Genomic DNA, 16,364 nt, shown 5'->3' with positions numbered 1-16,364 from the left:
CGGCCCGCACCATGGCCCCCCTCCTGCTGCTGGCCGTCTCCTGGCTGCTGCTCACCCCCAGTGCCGCCGCGGGGTCCTCGTGGAGCGCTGTGCCCCGAAAAACCGTCCCCTATGCGGGTGAGTACTGAGCCCCCCCTCCCCCCCCCCCCCATGCCGGGTCCCCATCGTCCTGTCCCGGTCTGTGCCATCACCCCAGGTCCCTTTGTCCCAACCACTGTCCCCATCCCTGCGCTGTGCCGCCACCCCGAGACCCCCCCCGTCCCCACTGTGCCGTGCATCCCCGTGCACCCACCACCCCACGTCCCTTTTGCTGCGCCCCATCCTCACATGGGGCAGTGCCCCCCCTCCGTGTCCCCTGTTCCTGTGCTGTGCCTCTTCCTGAGACCCCCTTGACCCTTTCTTGGGTGCCAGCGTTGCCACGCTGTGCCCCATGACCCCTGTCCCCACGCTGTGCCCTATATCCCTATGTCCCCCCCATGCCTTGCCCATGCCCCACATCCCTGTCCCCACACTGTGCTGTGTCCCCCTATCACAGCCCCCATCCCAGTGCCATACCCATGCCCCAGCCTCCTGACCCCACACTGTGCCCTATGTTCCCATGCCCCCCCCATGCCAAACTGCTGTCCCCACGCCATGCCCTGTGTCCCCACGCCCTGGACCCTATGCCCTACCCCCCCCCACTGCATCCCCATCCCTCTGCTGTGCCCACGCCCCACTCCCACCCCAGTGCCCCGTCCCTTTCCTCAGGCACTGCTCTCAATGGACCCATTTTACCACTGGGGGGGTGGTAAGGGTCCCACCAAAGGCCGCAGTGTTCCCAGCACTGCCACAGCCACAAAGGGCCCTTTGTTTTGGGGGGGGGGAGGGATGGGGGGGACCAGGGGGTACGGCCCAGCAGCGCCCACCCGGGGGGGGGGAAGGGGGGTGGGAGGGGAGGCTCAGAGTGGGCACAGCGATGGCATGGCGCCGATGTCCCCACGCTGTCCCCACCCTGCAGAGCTGCGGGACACGGCACGGCGCTTCTCGCGGGGGGGGGTCTCTCACTACGTGACGCTGACGCTGGACGAGGCCGAGGCACTGCTCTACGTGGGCGCCCGCGAGGCCGTCTTCGCCCTCAGCGCCGGCACCGTGGAGCTGAAGGCGGCGGTGAGGCCCGGGCTGTGGGGGGTGGGGATGTTTGGGGCTCAGGCCTTATTGCCTCACCCCTTTTTTCTCTCATTCTGTCCACCCTTTCCCCTCAGATCTCCTGGGAAGCCCCCATGAAGAAGAAGGCAGAGTGCATCCAGAAGGGCAAAAACAGCCAGGTGTGGGTCTGGGGGCACTGAGGGGGCTATAGGGGACGTGGGGTGCCCCCATTCTGCCCCCCCCCCAATTGACCACGTGTTTTCTTCCCCCAACCCAAGACCGACTGCTTCAACTACGTGCGCTTCCTGCAGAGCTACAACAGCTCCCACCTGTACGCCTGTGGCACCTACGCCTTCCAGCCCAAGTGTGCCTACATCGTGAGTGCAGCCCCCTCCCCAAAATCCCACCTGTGCCCACCACTGCTCCCCAGGACGTGACACACAGCCGCCCTGCGCCCAGGACGGACATCTGGGGGTGTCCGTGCCCCCATCTGGGTGTGTCCCTGTCCCCAGGAGCAACACCTAGGGGTCTTATGTCCTCTGCAGCATCATTTGGGGGTGTCCCTATTCTTGAGGAGCGTCATTTGGGGGTGTCCCTGTCCCCGTAGAGCATCTGGGGGTATCCCTGTCCCACGGACATCAACCAGAGGTGTCCCTGTCCCAGGGTTTGTGGGTGTTCCTGTGCCCAGGAGGGACATCTGGGGGTGTCCCCATCCCCAGGAGCATCGTTTGAAGGTGTCCTTGTCCCCCGGAGCATCACCCAGTGCTGCCCCGGCCCCTGAAGGGTTATGTGCAGCTGTCCCTGTCCCCAGGAGGGTCTCCAGCCACAGTGCTGCCCCTGTCCCCAGTTTGTCCCCATCCCACTGCTGGCTGGGTGTGGGGTGAGCTGAGCTGGGGGTCTGGATGCTGCTTCTGCCCCACAGGAGCTGTCCAGTTTCACCCTGGACCAAGTGGCTTTTGAGGACGGGAAGGGCAAATGCCCCTACGACCCCACCAAGGGCCACACCGGCCTCATCGTGGGTAGGTGGCACCGCTGGCCCCTCGGTGCGCTCAGCGCTGGGCACCCCGGCCCTAAAACCAACCCTGAACCCCTCACCCCGGCCCTAAAACCAACCCTGAACCCCTCACCCCGGCCCTAAAACCAACCCTGAACCCCTCACCCCGGCCCTAAAACCAACCCTGAACCCCTCACCCCGGCCCTAAAACCAACCCTGAACCTCTCACCCCGGCCCTAAAACCAACCCTGAACCCCTCACCCCGGCCCTAAAACCAACCCTGAACCCCTCACCCCGGCCCTGCAGATGGACAGCTGTACTCCGCCACCTTCAGCAACTTCCTGGGCACCGAGCCCGTCATCCTGCGCAACCTGGGGTCGCACTACTCCATGAAGACCGAGTACCTCACGTCCTGGCTCAACGGTGCTGCAGGGGCACGGGGATATGGGGCCACGGGGACACGAGGGTGTGGGGCCACCCTGCACGGTGCTACTGTGCCCCTCTGTCCCCGCAGAGCCCCACTTCGTGGCGTCAGCGTACGTGCAGGAGAGCGCGGGCAGCAGCAGCGGGGACGATGACAAAGTGTACTTCTTCTTCAGCGAGAGGGCGGTGGAGTACGACTGCTACGCCGAGCAGGTGGTGGCCCGCGTGGCACGGGTCTGCAAGGTATGGGGCGGCCCCATAGGGGTGGGGGTCTGAGATATGGGATGGCCCTACAGGGATGGGGGCCTGCAGGGTGCAGGATGGCCCTATAGGGGGTGTGGGTCTCTGAGGTATGGGACAGCCCTATAGGGGTGGGGGTCTGAGATATGGGACAGCCCTATAGGGGTGGGGGTCTGTGAGATATGGGATGGCCCCATAGGGGTGGGGGTCTGTGAGATATGGGACAGCCCTATAGGGGTGGGGGTCTGAGATATGGGACAGCCCTATAGGGGGGGGGTCTGAGATATGGGACAGCCCTATAGGGGGGGGGTCTGAGATATGGGACAGCCCTATAGGGGGGGGGTCTGAGATATGGGACAGCCCTATAGGGGGGGGGTCTGTGAGATATGGGACAGCCCTATATAGGGGTGGGGGTCTGCGAGATATGGGATGGCTCTATAGGAGTGGGGGTCTACAGGATACAGGACAGCCCTATTGGGGATGGGGGTCTCCAAGGTATGAGATAGCCCTATAGGGGTGGGGGTCTGTGAGATATGGGACAGCCCCATAGGGGTGGGGGTCTGAGAAATGGGACAGCCCTGTAGGGGTGGGGGTCTGAGATATGGGACAGCCCTGTAGGGGAGGGGGTCTGCGAGGTACGGGATGGCCCCACAGGGCTGGTGGGGTCTCAGTGCCATCGCCACCCAGGGGGACGTCGGTGGCGCGCGCATTCTGCAGAAGAAGTGGACGACGTTCCTGAAGGCGCGTCTGCTGTGCTCTGCGCCGGAGCAGCAGCTGCACTTCAACCGCCTGCAGGCCGTGTTCACGCTGCCCGGCGCGCGCTGGCAGGACACCGCCTTCTTCGGGGTCTTCCAGGCGCGGTGGTGAGCGCACGGCGCGTGGGGCGGGTTGGGGTCCCCACACTCGGGGCGCCGCTGACGGTCCTCTCCGTGCAGGGGGGACGTGGATGTGTCGGCCGTGTGCCGCTACCACATCCTGGAGGTGAAGAAGGCGTTCGAGGGCCCCTATAAGGAGTACCGGGAGCAGGCACAGAAGTGGGGCCGCTACTCCGACGAGGTGCCGAGCCCACGGCCTGGGGCGGTGAGTGCCAGGGGACGCGGGGACAGTAGTGGGATGTGGGGGTAACTGGGACACGGGATGTGGGACACAGGGATGCGGAAGATCCGCAGCCCCCCCATGCCCACAGTGCCACACTCCGCAGTTCAATGACCCCACTGCCCTCCTGGGGACCCGGAGGAGTGGGGACCCGGAGGAGTGGGGACCTGGAGGAGTGGGTCACAGCTGCCTAACAGTGCCACTTGTCCGCAGTGCATCACCGACTGGCACCGGCAGAACGGCTTCCGCAGCTCGCTGGCGCTGCCCGACAACACGCTCAACTTCGCCAGGAAGCACCCGCTCATGGACCAACCCGTCCTGCCGCAGCGCGGCCGCCCGCTGCTGCTCAAGAAGGACTCCAACTTCACCCAGCTGGTGGTGGACCGCGTGGCCGGGCTGGACGGCGCCGTCTACGAGGTGCTCTTCATCGGCACAGGTACGGCGGCAGGGCCGCGGTGTGGGGTGGCGAGGTGGGGCCGCCGCTCACTGCACGCCGTGCCCCGCAGGTGACGGCTGGGTGCACAAGGCGCTGAATCTGGGCTCCCACGTCCACCTGGTGGAGGAGCTGCAGGTCTTCGAGCCGGCGCAGCCCGTGGAGAGCCTGGTGCTGGCGGGGAGGAAGGTGAGAGCGGTGGAGCCGGTGGGCTCTGCTGTGCGGGGATGTCCCCTCAGCGCCCGTCCCTGTGCCCGCAGAAGCTGCTGTTCGCCGGCTCGCGGCTCCAGGTGGCCCAGCTGCCCGTGGCCGACTGCGGCCGCTACCAGTCCTGCGCCGACTGCGTCCTGGCACGGGATCCGTACTGCGCGTGGAGCCGCAACGGCAGCCGCTGCGTGCGCTCCGATGGCCTCAATGGGTAAGGGGGCACCCACGGGGGGCCGTGCTGCACTGTGGGGCCTTCCTCACCTCCTCCTCCTCGTCCTGCAGGTCCCACCTGGTGCAGGATGTGCTGGGCTCTGACACGCGCACCTGTGCCATGCCGCTGGTGGGCACGCAAGGTGAGAGAGAGGGGGCATGGGGGTGGCACAGTGGGGAAACCCAACTCCGTGATGGGAGGTGGCACGGTGGGGACACAACCGCTCCGTGATGGGAGGTGGCACATGGGGGACGACGCGGTGGGGACATTCCAACCCCACCCGTGGGAGGTGGCACAGCGGGGTCACCCAATGCCACCCATGAGAGATGTTGACACAGCGAGGACACCCAAGTCCACAGTAGTCAACGTGGTGGTGCCACCTGACTCCATCCCTGCCCCACAGGTGCCATCACCCCCAAGAACGTGACGGTGGCAGCGGGCACGGACCTGGTGCTGACGTGCCGCCTGGGCTCCAACCTGGCTCAGGCGCTGTGGACCTTCGAGGGCCACGCGCTGACGGCGCAGCAGGCGCTGGTGCTGCACGACAGCCAACTCCACGCCCTCGTGGTGCCGGGCGCCAGGGCTCAGCACAGTGGCACGTACCGCTGCGTGGCGGAGGAGCGCGGTGCCCGGCTGGGAGGTGAGGCGTACCACGTGGTCGTGCTGCCCGGGGCACCGCAGGAGACGCGGGCGCTGCTGGAGAGAACGGGGCTGGCGTGGGTGGTGGCCGTGTGCCTGGGCACCGCGTGCCTGCTGCTGCTGCTGGCCGTGCTGTCGCTGTGGAGGCGGTTGCGCAAGGAGCTGGAGAAAGGCGCCAAGGCCATCGAGAGCACCCTGGTGTACCCCATCGAGCTGCCCAAGGAGCCGCACAGCCCGCGCTTCGTCCCCAGCGCCGCTTCGGATTCGGACGAGAAGCTGTGGGACCCCTCCAGCTATTACTGCTCGGACGGGTCGCTCAAGATCGTGCCGGGTCACGCCGTGTGCCACAACGGAGGACCGCCCGGAGCCGTGTCGCCGCACACCACCATCCCGGGGCAACCGCTGCATTCGCCCACACGCATGCACCTGAGCCCTCTGCGCGGGTCCTCCTCCAACGGGTACATCCGCCTGGCGCTGGGGGCCGAGGAGCGCCCGCCGTGCGCCGAGCTGGCCGAGGAGCTGCGCCGAAAGCTGCAGCAGCGGCAGCCCCTGCCCGACTCCAACCCCGAGGAGTCCTCGGTCTGAGCCGCCCGAGCGCGCGGCTGCACCTACCTCAGGGACACGGCACCGCGGACACCCCCGGTACTGCGCCGGGAGCCGGGATGGAGGGTGGGGACTGAGCCCGGGAATGTCACTGCTGTGGGGACTGAGCCTGGGAATGTCACTGCTGTGGGGACTGAGCCTGGGAATATCATTGCTGTGGGGACTGAGTCCGAGAATGGTCACTGCCATGGGGACTGAGCCCGGGAATGTCACTGCCGTGGGGATGGAGCCTGGGAATGTCACTGCCGTGGGGAATGAGCCCGGGAATGTCACTGCCATGGGGAATGAGCCCGGGAATGTCACCGCCGTGGGGAATGAGCCCGGGAATGTCACCGCCGTGGGGAATGAGCCCGGGAATGTCACTGCCATGGGGAATGAGCCCGGGAATGTCACTGCCGTGGGGACGGAGCCCGGGAATGTCACCGCCGTGGGGACAGCGCCGTGGGGACAGCACCTCGGGTGCGGGCAGCAGGGCCGTGTCCCAGCTTGGGCACCGCTGGGGGTGTGCCCGGGGACACGGAGCCGGACATTGGGGCTGCAGCCCTGGGCACCGTGACCGAGCATCAGCTCCGCATCCCGGGCTCTGGGCCTGGCCATGGAGACACAGCCCCGGGCATTGGGACTGAGCCCGGGGACAGCGACCCGGGCACCGGGACCCCTCTGCGGCCCCCCCATTGTGGCTCAAGTCCCTCCTTCCACCCCCTCCCCCCCGGCAAGTGCCCTTTTTGGGCCAGTTCCCATCGTTTTTCGCCTCGATAACTTTTGTACCACCCCCACCCCTCCGTGTACATACCCCTCCCGCCGCCCCTTGCACGCTGCCCCTTTTGTATGCCTGCCCCCACCTCCACCCCCCCAGTGTAATTTATTTGTTACCGAAATATATTTATTTGCTGTAAGCACGTGGGGTATTTCTATATTCATAATAAAAAGGAAAAAAATGCACTCCCCCCCCCCCCCCCCCCCAACGCTGAGCTCACGGAAAGGGCCGCGCTCGGGGCTATAAAAGGGCTTCGAGGCGCCGTTCCCGTGAAGGGGGAGGGGGGGCCTCGAGCTGTGTGGGTTTTTTCGGGGGGGTGGGGGGTGACGGGAAGGCCGGAAGCGGCCTCGGGGTCCCGGCGGGGCCTGGGAGCGGGCGCGGCGCCAGGAGGCGGCGTGGGGCCGTGGGAAGCGGGGCCGGGGGGGGCGGGGGGAACTCCGCGTGGGCAGCGCCGCGGGGCGGGGAGGGGCAGCAGTGCGCCTGCGCTGTGCCGATCGGATGCCCCTCGGCTCTTTTCGGCTCCACTCGTTCCCCCTCGGCTCTCTTCGGCCGCCCCTCGACTCGTTTCGTTTCCCTTCGGCTTCTTTCGTACCCCCTCGACTCCTTTCGTTTCCCCTCGGCCCCACTCGACTCCGTTCGTTCCTACTCGGCTCCCTTCGCCGCTGCTCGACTCGTTCCCACTCGGCCCTTCGTTCCTCCTCGGCTTACTTCGTCCTCTCTCGGCTCCCCCTCAACTGCGCTCGTTCCGCTTCGGCTGATCTCGGCTCCTCTCGTCCCCGCTCGGCTCTCCCTGCCCCGCTGATGGCGGCGGGCCGCCGCTCGCCGCAGGGTCCGTGCTGCCCGCCGCGCGTGGCGGTGCCCAGCGTGCACCAGAGCCTGCCCGAGATGGACTTCGAGCGGGGTGCGCGCTTCGGGGCCGGGGGAGCTGAGGACACCGGGGAGAAATGTTCTCCATTCCCGTCCTAACCTCCGCAGGGATCTGGGCAGCGGCGCGGGACGGGGACGAGACGCGTGTGCTGCATCTGCTGGAGCGGCGCGGGGAGCCCAGCCAGCCCGACCTGGCGGGGTACACCGCCCTGGTACGGGGCCCGCGGGGCGGTGGGAGGGCAGCAGGAGAACGCGAGCCCCCTGCGCTCACCGCTGCCCACCGCCCCGCAGCACTACGCCAGCCGCAACGGGCACCTGGGGGTGTGCCGCCTGCTGCTGCAGCACGGTGCGCACTGCAACGCCCGCACGCCCGGTGGGGCCACCGCTCTGCACCGCGCCAGCTACTGCGGGCACGTGGCCGTGGCGCGGCTCCTGCTGGCACACGGTGCTGACCCCGCTGCCGCCGACGGGGACGGCCGCACCAGCCTGCACAAGGTGTGTGGTGGCAGCGAGGGGACGGTCCCGTCCCCCTTAGGGGATGGTTCCCCCTTCCCGTGGTGGTGGTGGCACTCCAATGGTGGGTCGCACGCAGGCGGCGGAGCGCGGTCACCGGGAGCTGTGCGTCCTGCTGCTGCAGCACGGCCCTGCTTTGCGGGCGGCTCGCGACGCTAAAGGACGGCGGCCCCGCGACACGGCCGACCCCGCGGTGTGGGATCTGCTGGAGGGGTGAAGGGCCGCAGCGAGGACAGCGCGGATGGAGGCAGAGGGACACGGCCCTGGTGGAAAAGAAAAAAACAACGGCCCGGCCCTGAATGCTGCGTCCGCCTCTTTGTCCCTGCGCCTGGGGGGACGCAGGGTCACCGCAGGTGGTGGCACGAAGACGAGAATGGTGCGCGGGGCAGACGACAGCACTGCCCCCACCCCGGGATGGGCCGTGGCCGTGAGCTGAGGTGCCACTGCACAGACACAGAGTGTCCATTTTTGAGCTGCCCCTCCGGCTGCCCATTGCTCCAGAAAAATCAAAACACAACACAGCCCTAAAGATTAAGCATGGGGTACGCAGTGCTGTGCTGACAGGAGAAAGGCGGCACAGTGTCCCCACGGGGGAGCACGGGGGGGGGGGGAGCGCATGTGGGGACACCTCCACTTCCGAGCCGGGACAGAGCTGCGCCCCTCGGGCAGCTCCTACTGCCTCGGAAAGAGCAGAACAACCGCAAACCACAGAGAATGGGGCAGAGAGCGCAGCGCTGACGGAACGATCACCGCGGGGAGCGCTCCGCGGGGGCCGCGCTTCGGCTCCGGTCCCACCTCCCCGCAATCCCGGGCGCGGCGTGGTCCCGCCTGCGGGAACGAAGGGGCGCGGCCGTTAAGCGCGTCGGTCCCTCACGCCCTCCCCGGTGCCGCCCCCCCCGCGCAGCGTCCCGAGCCCACAGAGCCGCACCCGCGGGAGAAGAGCGGCACCGCGACCCCACAGAGCCCCGGCACCGCCCTGCGGCGCTACTTCCGCTTCCGCCGTACGTCGCCATGGAGACAGCGGAAACCGGCGCCCGCCCCTCTCCCCGTGGCCAATCAGCGCCCGCCCCGCCTCTTCCCTCGCCTTTACCACCAATCATCAGCGGCCCTGCTAGCTCTCCTCCTCACAACCAATTAGCGGGCTCGCTAACTCAGACCTCTCAGCCAATCGGCGGCCGCCACCCCCTCACCAGCGCGGCGCTATAAACAACAGTGAGGCGGGATTTAAAGGCGCCGCGCCCCATTCCGCCCTCATCAAACCCGACACTAAGATAAAGAATTTTATTAACCAATCGGCAAAAAATAAAATAAAGTTCCATAATCCGTTCCACAACCCGGAGGGGAGGGGTGTGGGGCTGCAGTGGGCTGCGCAGGGCCCAGCGTCCCCTCCCTGAATATACAAATCAAACCCGATGCGAAAATAAATACAGATTCTTGAGCGGGAGGTGGGGGGGGGGGTTTGCATAGAGGAAGATTTAATAAAAAAATGGTTTTTCACCGTGGTTCATTATTATTAATTATTATTATTCCTAGCGTCTCCCCGCAGCAGAACGAGGCCCTGATCGTCGCGATGTGATTAACACAATTAATTCCCCTTCTCCCAATAACTTAACAGCGGTCACCGGGGATTGTGCTTTGTGGGGCTGGGGGCAGCGCTGGGGGGGGATGTGGGGGAAGGGGGGGGGTCCGTTTTGGGAGGAACCCCCTGGGGAGGGGGCTGCCCCCCACCATCCTTTGGTCGCTAGCTGTGTGCCCCCCAGAGCCCCCACCCCGGGGCCACGGCACTCCCTGAGTCACATCACCCCCTCCTCTGCTTCGCTTCCATCATTCATATTGGGGGGGGGGTTAAGGGGCATAGGGGAAGATGGCGGCAGTGGGCCCCGCCGCAGGAGGAGGCCCGGCCCGCGGGACCCGAACTCCCTGAGCTGCACCGAGCGGAGGCCTCGGCCTCACGGGGCCCTCCGCATCGCGGCCGTCCCCGAGCAGCAGCAGCAGCAGCACCGGGCCGGGCTCTTCCTCCTCCGCCGCAGTCGCTCCTTTGGAACCGTGTGCGGAGCGCATCCCCGCGGCTCCCAGCGCGTCCCCGGCCTGCGGGCGGCTCAGATGGAGTTCTCAATGGGGCCGTGGGTGCTGCGGCGGCCCAGGCAGTTCCTCTCGTTCAGCAGGCTGGTGGTCTCATCCGCCGGCTCCGCTTTCTCCGGGAGATCGGGTTTGGGAGCGCCGCTGTCCGGGGACTGGGGACAACTGTCCATGCGGGACGTGGTGAGGCCGTTCTGGTACTCCTGCCGCGTGATCTGTGCGGAAAGCGAAGCCGCAGTGAGGTGTGGGGGTCGTGGCCGTGGGGTGGGAGAGGTCCCCTGGCCCCATGCGGCCTCACCTTGACGAACTGCAGGTCGCTGAGTGCGCGGACGCTGAAGTCGGCCACGTAGGGCGCGACGGCGCTGAGCTGGTTGTTGCTGCCGCCAATGGGGGACGAGACGGAGTCGGAGCGCTCGTGGCAGCTGAGCGAGGCCGAGCGGTTGAGGCCGCTGATGTGGGACGGGGAGCGGGTCTCTGTGGGGTGCGGACAGGCTCAGCACCGCCTAAGGGATCGCTCGGGCCCCCCCGGCTCTCAGTGTGCGCCCCAACCTGAGGGTGCTGCTCCCTGCCCCGATGGATCGGGGATAGGTGGGCTGATGGGGACAGCGTGGTCAGCAAGACGAGGGTGACGGATGGACCACAGACAGCGCAGGGAGGGTGGCACCTCCACAGCACCCATACACCACAGGGACAGCCCCAACGCAGGTGGGATCCTCTGCTCTGCCAGTGCTACCTCCATAGCCGCAGGTGGGAGAAAATGGGGTGGGAGAGGGGAGCACAGGACCCTCGTGACACCAGGAGCTCAGCTCTGTCCCCTAAAGGGCTGAGGCACTGCCTTTCCTCCTCCAGGAGCACTGGGATCTGCCAGATCCCCTGTGCAGCCCCAGGGGCATGACAACCGGTGCTGGATTAACGTGGCCCGGAGTGCTGGGGACACCTGGGTCCTCAACCCATCATGTTGGCAAACAACAGCCTGGGAGCTGAGGACTGGTGCCGGGGCTGGGCAGAGAGGGACAACATGACACGTGCAGAGGGCACGTTAAGAGAGAGCACTAGAGCGATGGCAGAGGGCAGGGCGGAGCGGGGGTGGGGCTGGAGGAGCGCTGGGGATCCCTGCGGGGCTTACCTGATATAGGAGGCGGGCTGATGGCCATCACCCCGTAGTAGGAGAAGGCTCCTGCTTCAAACTTCATGCACTCCTTACCGGCCTCCACCTCCACCTTGCCCTGCAAGGGAGAGGCAGTGTCAGGCCCTGTAATGCCTGCGGTGGGTGGAAGGAGCTTGCCCACGGCCCTGGTGATGGGCAGCACCCTGGGTGTCATGCTGATGGCACCCAAGGGGCACTGCCACCCCCCGCTACCTGCAGGATGAGGATGAAGTAGTCAGCAGCTTTGTTCTTGGTGTAGAGGAAGTGGTGCGGAGATTTCTTGTTCTCCTCGTCGAACTTCAGCTCCTGGATGACGTCGGAGTACTTGAGCAGCCGCAGCAGGATCTTCTCAGAGATGAAGTTGGGCGTGAAGAGTGTCACCTCTGTGAGTGAGACAGGATGGGCTCAGAGCTGCGGGCCCTCCCTGCTCCTGCTCCCATCCCCGCAGATGAAGGTGCTGAGGAAGGCAGGAGGACACTCTGCCCCTCGGGGAAGTGCTTTGCATCAGGTTGGGCCCCAAAGGGGGAGCACTCAGGTCCCCTGCAGGGTGACACGTGCCAGCACGTGGGCAGCACCTTCCTGCTGGCCAAACCCAGACCTCATTTTTGGGCACAGAGAGAGGAGCAGGGTGCCACGGTCACAGCCCCTTGCCTCCAGGGGCACCCAATCCTGGCTCCTGCTGGAATGCAGCAGCCATGGTGCTTCCACATCCCCACCCCAGGGACCCTCCGGGCAGCGTGAGGTCACGGCACCAGTGGGCCCCTTCTGCAGGGACACAGCGCCAGGCAGGGCTCCTCATGACAGACCAGCAGCAAGCAAGATGACAGCAGTTACACAGCAACGAGAAGGGAACAGAACCCTCACAGCTCCGGGCACAGCAGCACAAAGCAGACACGGATGGACAGAGCCACGCGGAGAGCTGCCAAAAACTCACCCGTGGAGAGGAAGCGGTGAGCAGCCAGCAGCAGCTGCGGGGACACCTTCACCTTCTGCTCGTTGACGGGGTCTTTGAAGGCCGAGAAGTCCCGCTTGCCCTTCTGGTTGCCCGTCCGCTTCTTGCTGCGGTTTTCATTGGCTGCTAGCGGAGTGACAGGGCAGCAGGTGGCACCCAGCTCCCCGGCACGCCGCGGGGACGCGGGGCCGAGCCCCACACCTACCAAAAGCATCCGACTCGTCCAGGATCTCTGACTTGATGATCTCCTCGATGACGTCCTCCAGCGTCACCAGCCCCAGCACCTCGTAAAAGGGGTCCCCCTCGCCCTCATTGTTCACCTTCTGCACGATGGCCAGGTGTGACTTCCCTGCGGACGGACAGGCGGACGTCACACAGCCACGCTCCAGCCAACTCATAGCATGTGCTCAGCCCTACCACACTCCCTGAGCAGGGACAATAAAGACATTAGGATCTGAACTAGCCCTGGGCTGGGCGCTCCTTCCCTGTTTAATGACAGCAATTAAGGGTAGAGGCGCCCGCAGGACTGGGGACACCTCACCGCAGCCCTGAGGCAAGGGCTTGGCCAGGGGGACACAGGCAAGGGGACATGACCTGCAGGGACACGGCCCCTGTCACCTGCACCCACGCAGGACCAGCCCCGCTGAGTCAGGTCGTGGTTCCTCCCCGTGGGCGCAGCGGGGACGGGAGCAAAGGGTACAGATCCTGCTCGCACCGTTCAGGCCACCGCTCCCCCTGTGCACCCCAAAAACACAGGTGAAACCCTGATCTTCCCCTTCCTCAATGAGGGGTGTGGGAAGGGAGGACAGGAGGGGACCGCCTCATGCCCAGTGAAGCCCCCGCGCTGCCGAGGGGCGAAGCATTCTGTCCCAGCTCTGAGCCCCACGCTGTGCTCACACCAAGAGGAGCAGGAGGATGGGGCTGTGGGATCTGTCATCCCAGTGCCAGCGTCTGGGCCGCATCCACGGCACCAGTCCTGCAGCTAGGGTGATCAGGAGCACGGCCAACAGATTCCAGCTCTTCATCCTCTTGCTCAGTGGATTTCCAACACCTCCAACCCCGAGGAGTGGGCCCTGGGGGCTGACCCAGCTCCCAAACCCCGGCCAGCAGCAGGGCAGCCAGCTCCCCACTTCTGACCCAGCAGTGAACACCAGCGCGGGACGTCGGAGGCTTTGTAATCAGAGAGATTGTGCTTTAAATCCTTTAATAAGGATTCGTAGGAGGGAAAGCTGGCGCCAGCAGCTGGGCCAGCTCCAGCTCCAGCACTGGGGAGGCAGAATGCGGCCCCGCTCCTGTTCTCTTGGGTTTTGGGAAGGGGGAATCTGAGCCACCATCAAGTGTGACAATGTCTTGGGGTGCTGGGAGAGTGTGGGTGCAGAAAGGAGGCAGGAACTGAGCACACCGCCTCTGGACTCTTACCCTGGAGGATCAGCCTGGCTTGGATCTGCTAAATCCTGCCCCGAGCTGCAGCACAGCTCTGGCTGCAGGAGGAATCACCAGATCCCCTAAATCCCAGCACGAAGTGCAGGCGACCGCCCCGCACCCCTACATGTCCCCAATGCTGACAGGATGCAGCCACGAGCTTAATGGGACCTGGGGAGGCAGTGGGGTCACTGAGTGCAGTGGGGTCCCAGGCTGCTGCACAGCCCTCACCAAAGGCTTCTGGGGCCAGAGGGAGGCCAGGGCAGTGAGGCAGGGCCCAGAGGAGGGAGCCAAAGCAAGCCGTGCAACTCTCCAGCAGCATTTCAAGGGCCTCCGGGGCCAGTAATTAAAACAGAAGAGCGTGTAAACACTCTCCAAGTGTTTCCAGAGGCGAGTGTCGAGCTGAAGTTGCTCTGCAGGGACAGCTCTGCCACCTCAACACCGCCACAGAGAGATCCCACCGAGCGATGGGCGCTGAAACAGAGCCACTCCCCCATCTCCAGTGGGGACTCCGTGTCCTCCCCATGCCCACGAGCCCCCCGAAGCCCACGCCAGCTCTGCAGCCCCGGCCCTGGAGAGCTGCCAGGGAACCTGAGTTTTGCTTCCGGCATGGCATCACCGGAGCCATAGGGAACAGCAGCGCCCCGGGGAGCGTTCCCCCGCTTCGCTCACCCTTCTTGAACTCCTCCAGCATGGCGTCCAGCTTGGTGTCGTGGAAAACGACGTGGACGGGGTGGTTGTAGAACTTGGTGATGGTCTTGAGGGGCGTGCAATCGTCGGGGTCGACGAAGGCCAGGTCCTTGACGTAGAGGATGTCCATGATGTTGGAGCGCTCCTCCTCGTAGACGGGGATGCGGGTGAAGCCGCTCTCCATGATCTCCGACATGGTGTTGAAGTCCAGGATGGCGTCGCTGTTGATCATGAAGCAGTTCTGCAGCGGGGTCATCACGTCCTCCACCGTCTTGGTGCGCAGCTCCAGGGCCCCCTGGATCATGTTGAGCTCCTCCCGCACCAGGTCGTTGTAGGGCTCCGTCACCTTCAGCATCTCCACCAGCTTCTCCCGGTTGTACACGGTGCCGATCTCCTGGCCCAGGATGTAATCCAGCAGCTTGCTGATGGGGTAGGACAGGGGAAACGTCACCAGCATGAAGAACTTGGTGACCACGATGGTGTTGGCACCCACGGCCAAACCGTGCCGCGAGCAGAGCGCCTGGGGCACGATCTCCCCGCAGATGACAATCCCGATGGTGGAGGCTACCACGGTGCCGATGCCCGAACCGATGAGGTCGTCCAGGAGGATGGTGAGCGTGGTGTTGACCAGCACGTTGCCCAGCAGCAGCGAGCACAGCAGGTAGTTGCCTTTCCTCCGGATGGGTTCGATCTTCCTGGCGTAACGCTTCTCCTTCTCGGTGCCGCAGTTCTGCACGATGCGCAGCTCCATGGGGTCCAACGCCATCAAACCGAGGTTGAGCCCGCTGAAAATCCCCGACAGCACCAGCAGCCCCGCGATCAGGATCACCTGCAGCCACAGCGGCAGCAGCGACTTCTTCTCCTCCACCACCACGATGCGTCCGTCCGCTCCTTGGTGCGGCACCCAGGGCAGGCCGGGCCGCTGCTGCGTGCACAGCACGTAGGTCTTGGCCTGCTCGTCCTTGCGCAGCGGCTGCACCCACACGCGGAGCAGAGCCGAGGTGTCGGCGGTTCCTCCCGGTGCCGCCTCCAGGCCCTGCACCACCAGGTCCTGCGAGCGCTCGGGGCACGTCCCGTTGGGCGTCGAGGCGTTGCCGGCGGGGCGCAGCTCGGCGAAGGCCACGCGCTTCCCGGTGCCCGGCCCCAGCCCTAAGCCGTACAGGCGAAGCAGCAGCTCGCTGCCCTCGGTCACGCGGATCGGGCCTCGCGTGGGGGCCGCCGGCTTGGTGCTCTCCTCCAGCCGCATGCCCAGGATCACGCTTTCCCCTCCGCTCGCCGCGGTGCCGCCGGGGAGGGCGAGCAGCAGGAGGAGCGGGGGGAGGAGCGGAGGCGGCGACGCTGCCGTGCTGCGGGTGGCCCCGATGCCCGCGGTGCCGCCGCGCCGCCGCCCGCCGCCCGCCGCCATGTTTGTGGCTCGCGGCCGCCGCGCGCCCGTGGCGTCAGCCCGCCGCCAGGCCACGCCCCTTTCGGTGCGGCCACGCCCTCTTCAGATGGCCACGCCCACCGGCGCGCGGGGCGGTGTTGAAAGGGGGATGGTGAGGTTTAAACGGGGGAGGCGGCGCGGTGGGGATGATCGGTGGTGGGTGTGGTTGGAGGGGAACGGGAGGAGGGTTGGTGGAAGAGAATGGGGCTTGGGAACCCGGGTGGGGTCGGTTGGGAGCGCTGCGACCCCGGGGGACAGGGCTCGAGTGGAGAGCGGGATGCGGGATGGGGGGCAGTAGGACCTGCAATCCGAGCCAACGTTTTGGGACGAGGCACGGTGGTGACATCACTGGGCTCTAAGGGGCAGGGCTTCGACGAGGGGGCAGGTCCTGAGCCTTACGGGGCAGGACCTCGGAGGGGGGGCACTAGGATCTGCGGTGCAGGTCCCAGGCCCTTTGAGGGCACCAGAAACTTGACGGGGGTGGATCACCCTGTGGGTTCGCACATTTGGGGTCACGAGAACCCACGGACAGGACCCAAAAGAC

General features: G+C 65.9%; 3 protein-coding genes across 4 annotated transcripts; 2 read left to right on the top strand and 1 right to left on the bottom strand.

The window, feature by feature from the left end:
• The first annotated feature begins 11 nt into the window (after positions 1 to 11).
• On the top strand, positions 12 to 5,999 carry SEMA4C (semaphorin 4C). Its single transcript, XM_065747595.1, has 14 exons — positions 12 to 117; positions 998 to 1,146; positions 1,242 to 1,304; positions 1,404 to 1,502; positions 2,048 to 2,144; positions 2,426 to 2,542; positions 2,634 to 2,785; positions 3,470 to 3,645; positions 3,718 to 3,862; positions 4,091 to 4,313; positions 4,384 to 4,499; positions 4,571 to 4,728; positions 4,800 to 4,870; positions 5,132 to 5,999. The coding sequence occupies exons 1-14, from the start codon at positions 12 to 14 to the stop codon at positions 5,950 to 5,952; spliced, it is 2,493 nt and encodes an 830-aa protein (XP_065603667.1). The 3' UTR covers positions 5,953 to 5,999.
• A 1,181-nt stretch (positions 6,000 to 7,180) lies between these two features.
• Positions 7,181 to 8,354, top strand: ANKRD39 (ankyrin repeat domain 39). Its single transcript, XM_065747600.1, has 4 exons — positions 7,181 to 7,628; positions 7,703 to 7,806; positions 7,886 to 8,089; positions 8,187 to 8,354. The coding sequence occupies exons 1-4, from the start codon at positions 7,226 to 7,228 to the stop codon at positions 8,322 to 8,324; spliced, it is 849 nt and encodes a 282-aa protein (XP_065603672.1). The 5' UTR covers positions 7,181 to 7,225; the 3' UTR covers positions 8,325 to 8,354.
• Positions 8,355 to 10,159: 1,805 nt separating this feature from the next.
• CNNM4 (cyclin and CBS domain divalent metal cation transport mediator 4) lies at positions 10,160 to 15,817 on the bottom strand. 2 transcript variants are annotated; one of them, XM_065747597.1, is made up of 7 exons: positions 14,380 to 15,817; positions 12,491 to 12,634; positions 12,268 to 12,411; positions 11,547 to 11,716; positions 11,313 to 11,412; positions 10,485 to 10,660; positions 10,160 to 10,401 (listed from the first exon to the last, which is right to left on the bottom strand). In XM_065747597.1, exons 1-7 carry the CDS (start codon positions 15,800 to 15,802, stop codon positions 10,207 to 10,209), a joined length of 2,352 nt encoding a protein of 783 aa, XP_065603669.1. In that variant the 5' UTR covers positions 15,803 to 15,817; the 3' UTR covers positions 10,160 to 10,206. The 2 variants fall into 2 exon arrangements, with proteins under 2 accessions (XP_065603669.1, XP_065603670.1); XM_065747598.1 differs by having other exon boundaries at positions 12,268 to 12,408.
• Positions 15,818 to 16,364: the final 547 nt, after the last annotated feature.

This window comes from Cyrtonyx montezumae, unplaced genomic scaffold, assembly GCF_038088225.1.
Source record: "Cyrtonyx montezumae isolate F1298 unplaced genomic scaffold, pur_monq_1.0 scaffold_47, whole genome shotgun sequence".
NCBI lineage: Eukaryota > Metazoa > Chordata > Aves > Galliformes > Odontophoridae > Cyrtonyx > Cyrtonyx montezumae.
The sequence above is the reverse complement of the archived record's forward strand: the minus strand, read 5'-3'. Positions and strand labels throughout refer to the sequence as shown.

Bases quoted from the DNA above. Each gene is read 5' to 3' on its own strand.
- SEMA4C (XM_065747595.1), top strand. From the start codon at position 12: ATGGCCCCCCTCCTGCTGCTGGCCGTCTCCTGGCTGCTGCTCACCCCC. The intron at 1,503-2,047 runs GTGAGTGCAGCC...TCTGCCCCACAG, and splicing joins AGCCCAAGTGTGCCTACATC to GAGCTGTCCAGTTTCACCCT. The intron at 2,543-2,633 runs GTGCTGCAGGGG...CTGTCCCCGCAG, and splicing joins CCTCACGTCCTGGCTCAACG to AGCCCCACTTCGTGGCGTCA.
- ANKRD39 (XM_065747600.1), top strand. From the start codon at position 7,226: ATGCCCCTCGGCTCTTTTCGGCTCCACTCGTTCCCCCTCGGCTCTCTT. The intron at 7,629-7,702 runs GTGCGCGCTTCG...TAACCTCCGCAG, and splicing joins CGAGATGGACTTCGAGCGGG to GGATCTGGGCAGCGGCGCGG. The intron at 7,807-7,885 runs GTACGGGGCCCG...ACCGCCCCGCAG, and splicing joins TGGCGGGGTACACCGCCCTG to CACTACGCCAGCCGCAACGG.
- CNNM4 (XM_065747597.1), bottom strand. From the start codon at position 15,802: ATGGCGGCGGGCGGCGGGCGGCGGCGCGGCGGCACCGCGGGCATCGGG. The intron at 10,661-11,312 runs GTAAGCCCCGCA...CGCACCCCACAG, and splicing joins CAGCCCGCCTCCTATATCAG to AGACCCGCTCCCCGTCCCAC. The intron at 10,402-10,484 runs GTGAGGCCGCAT...CTTTCCGCACAG, and splicing joins GCGACCTGCAGTTCGTCAAG to ATCACGCGGCAGGAGTACCA.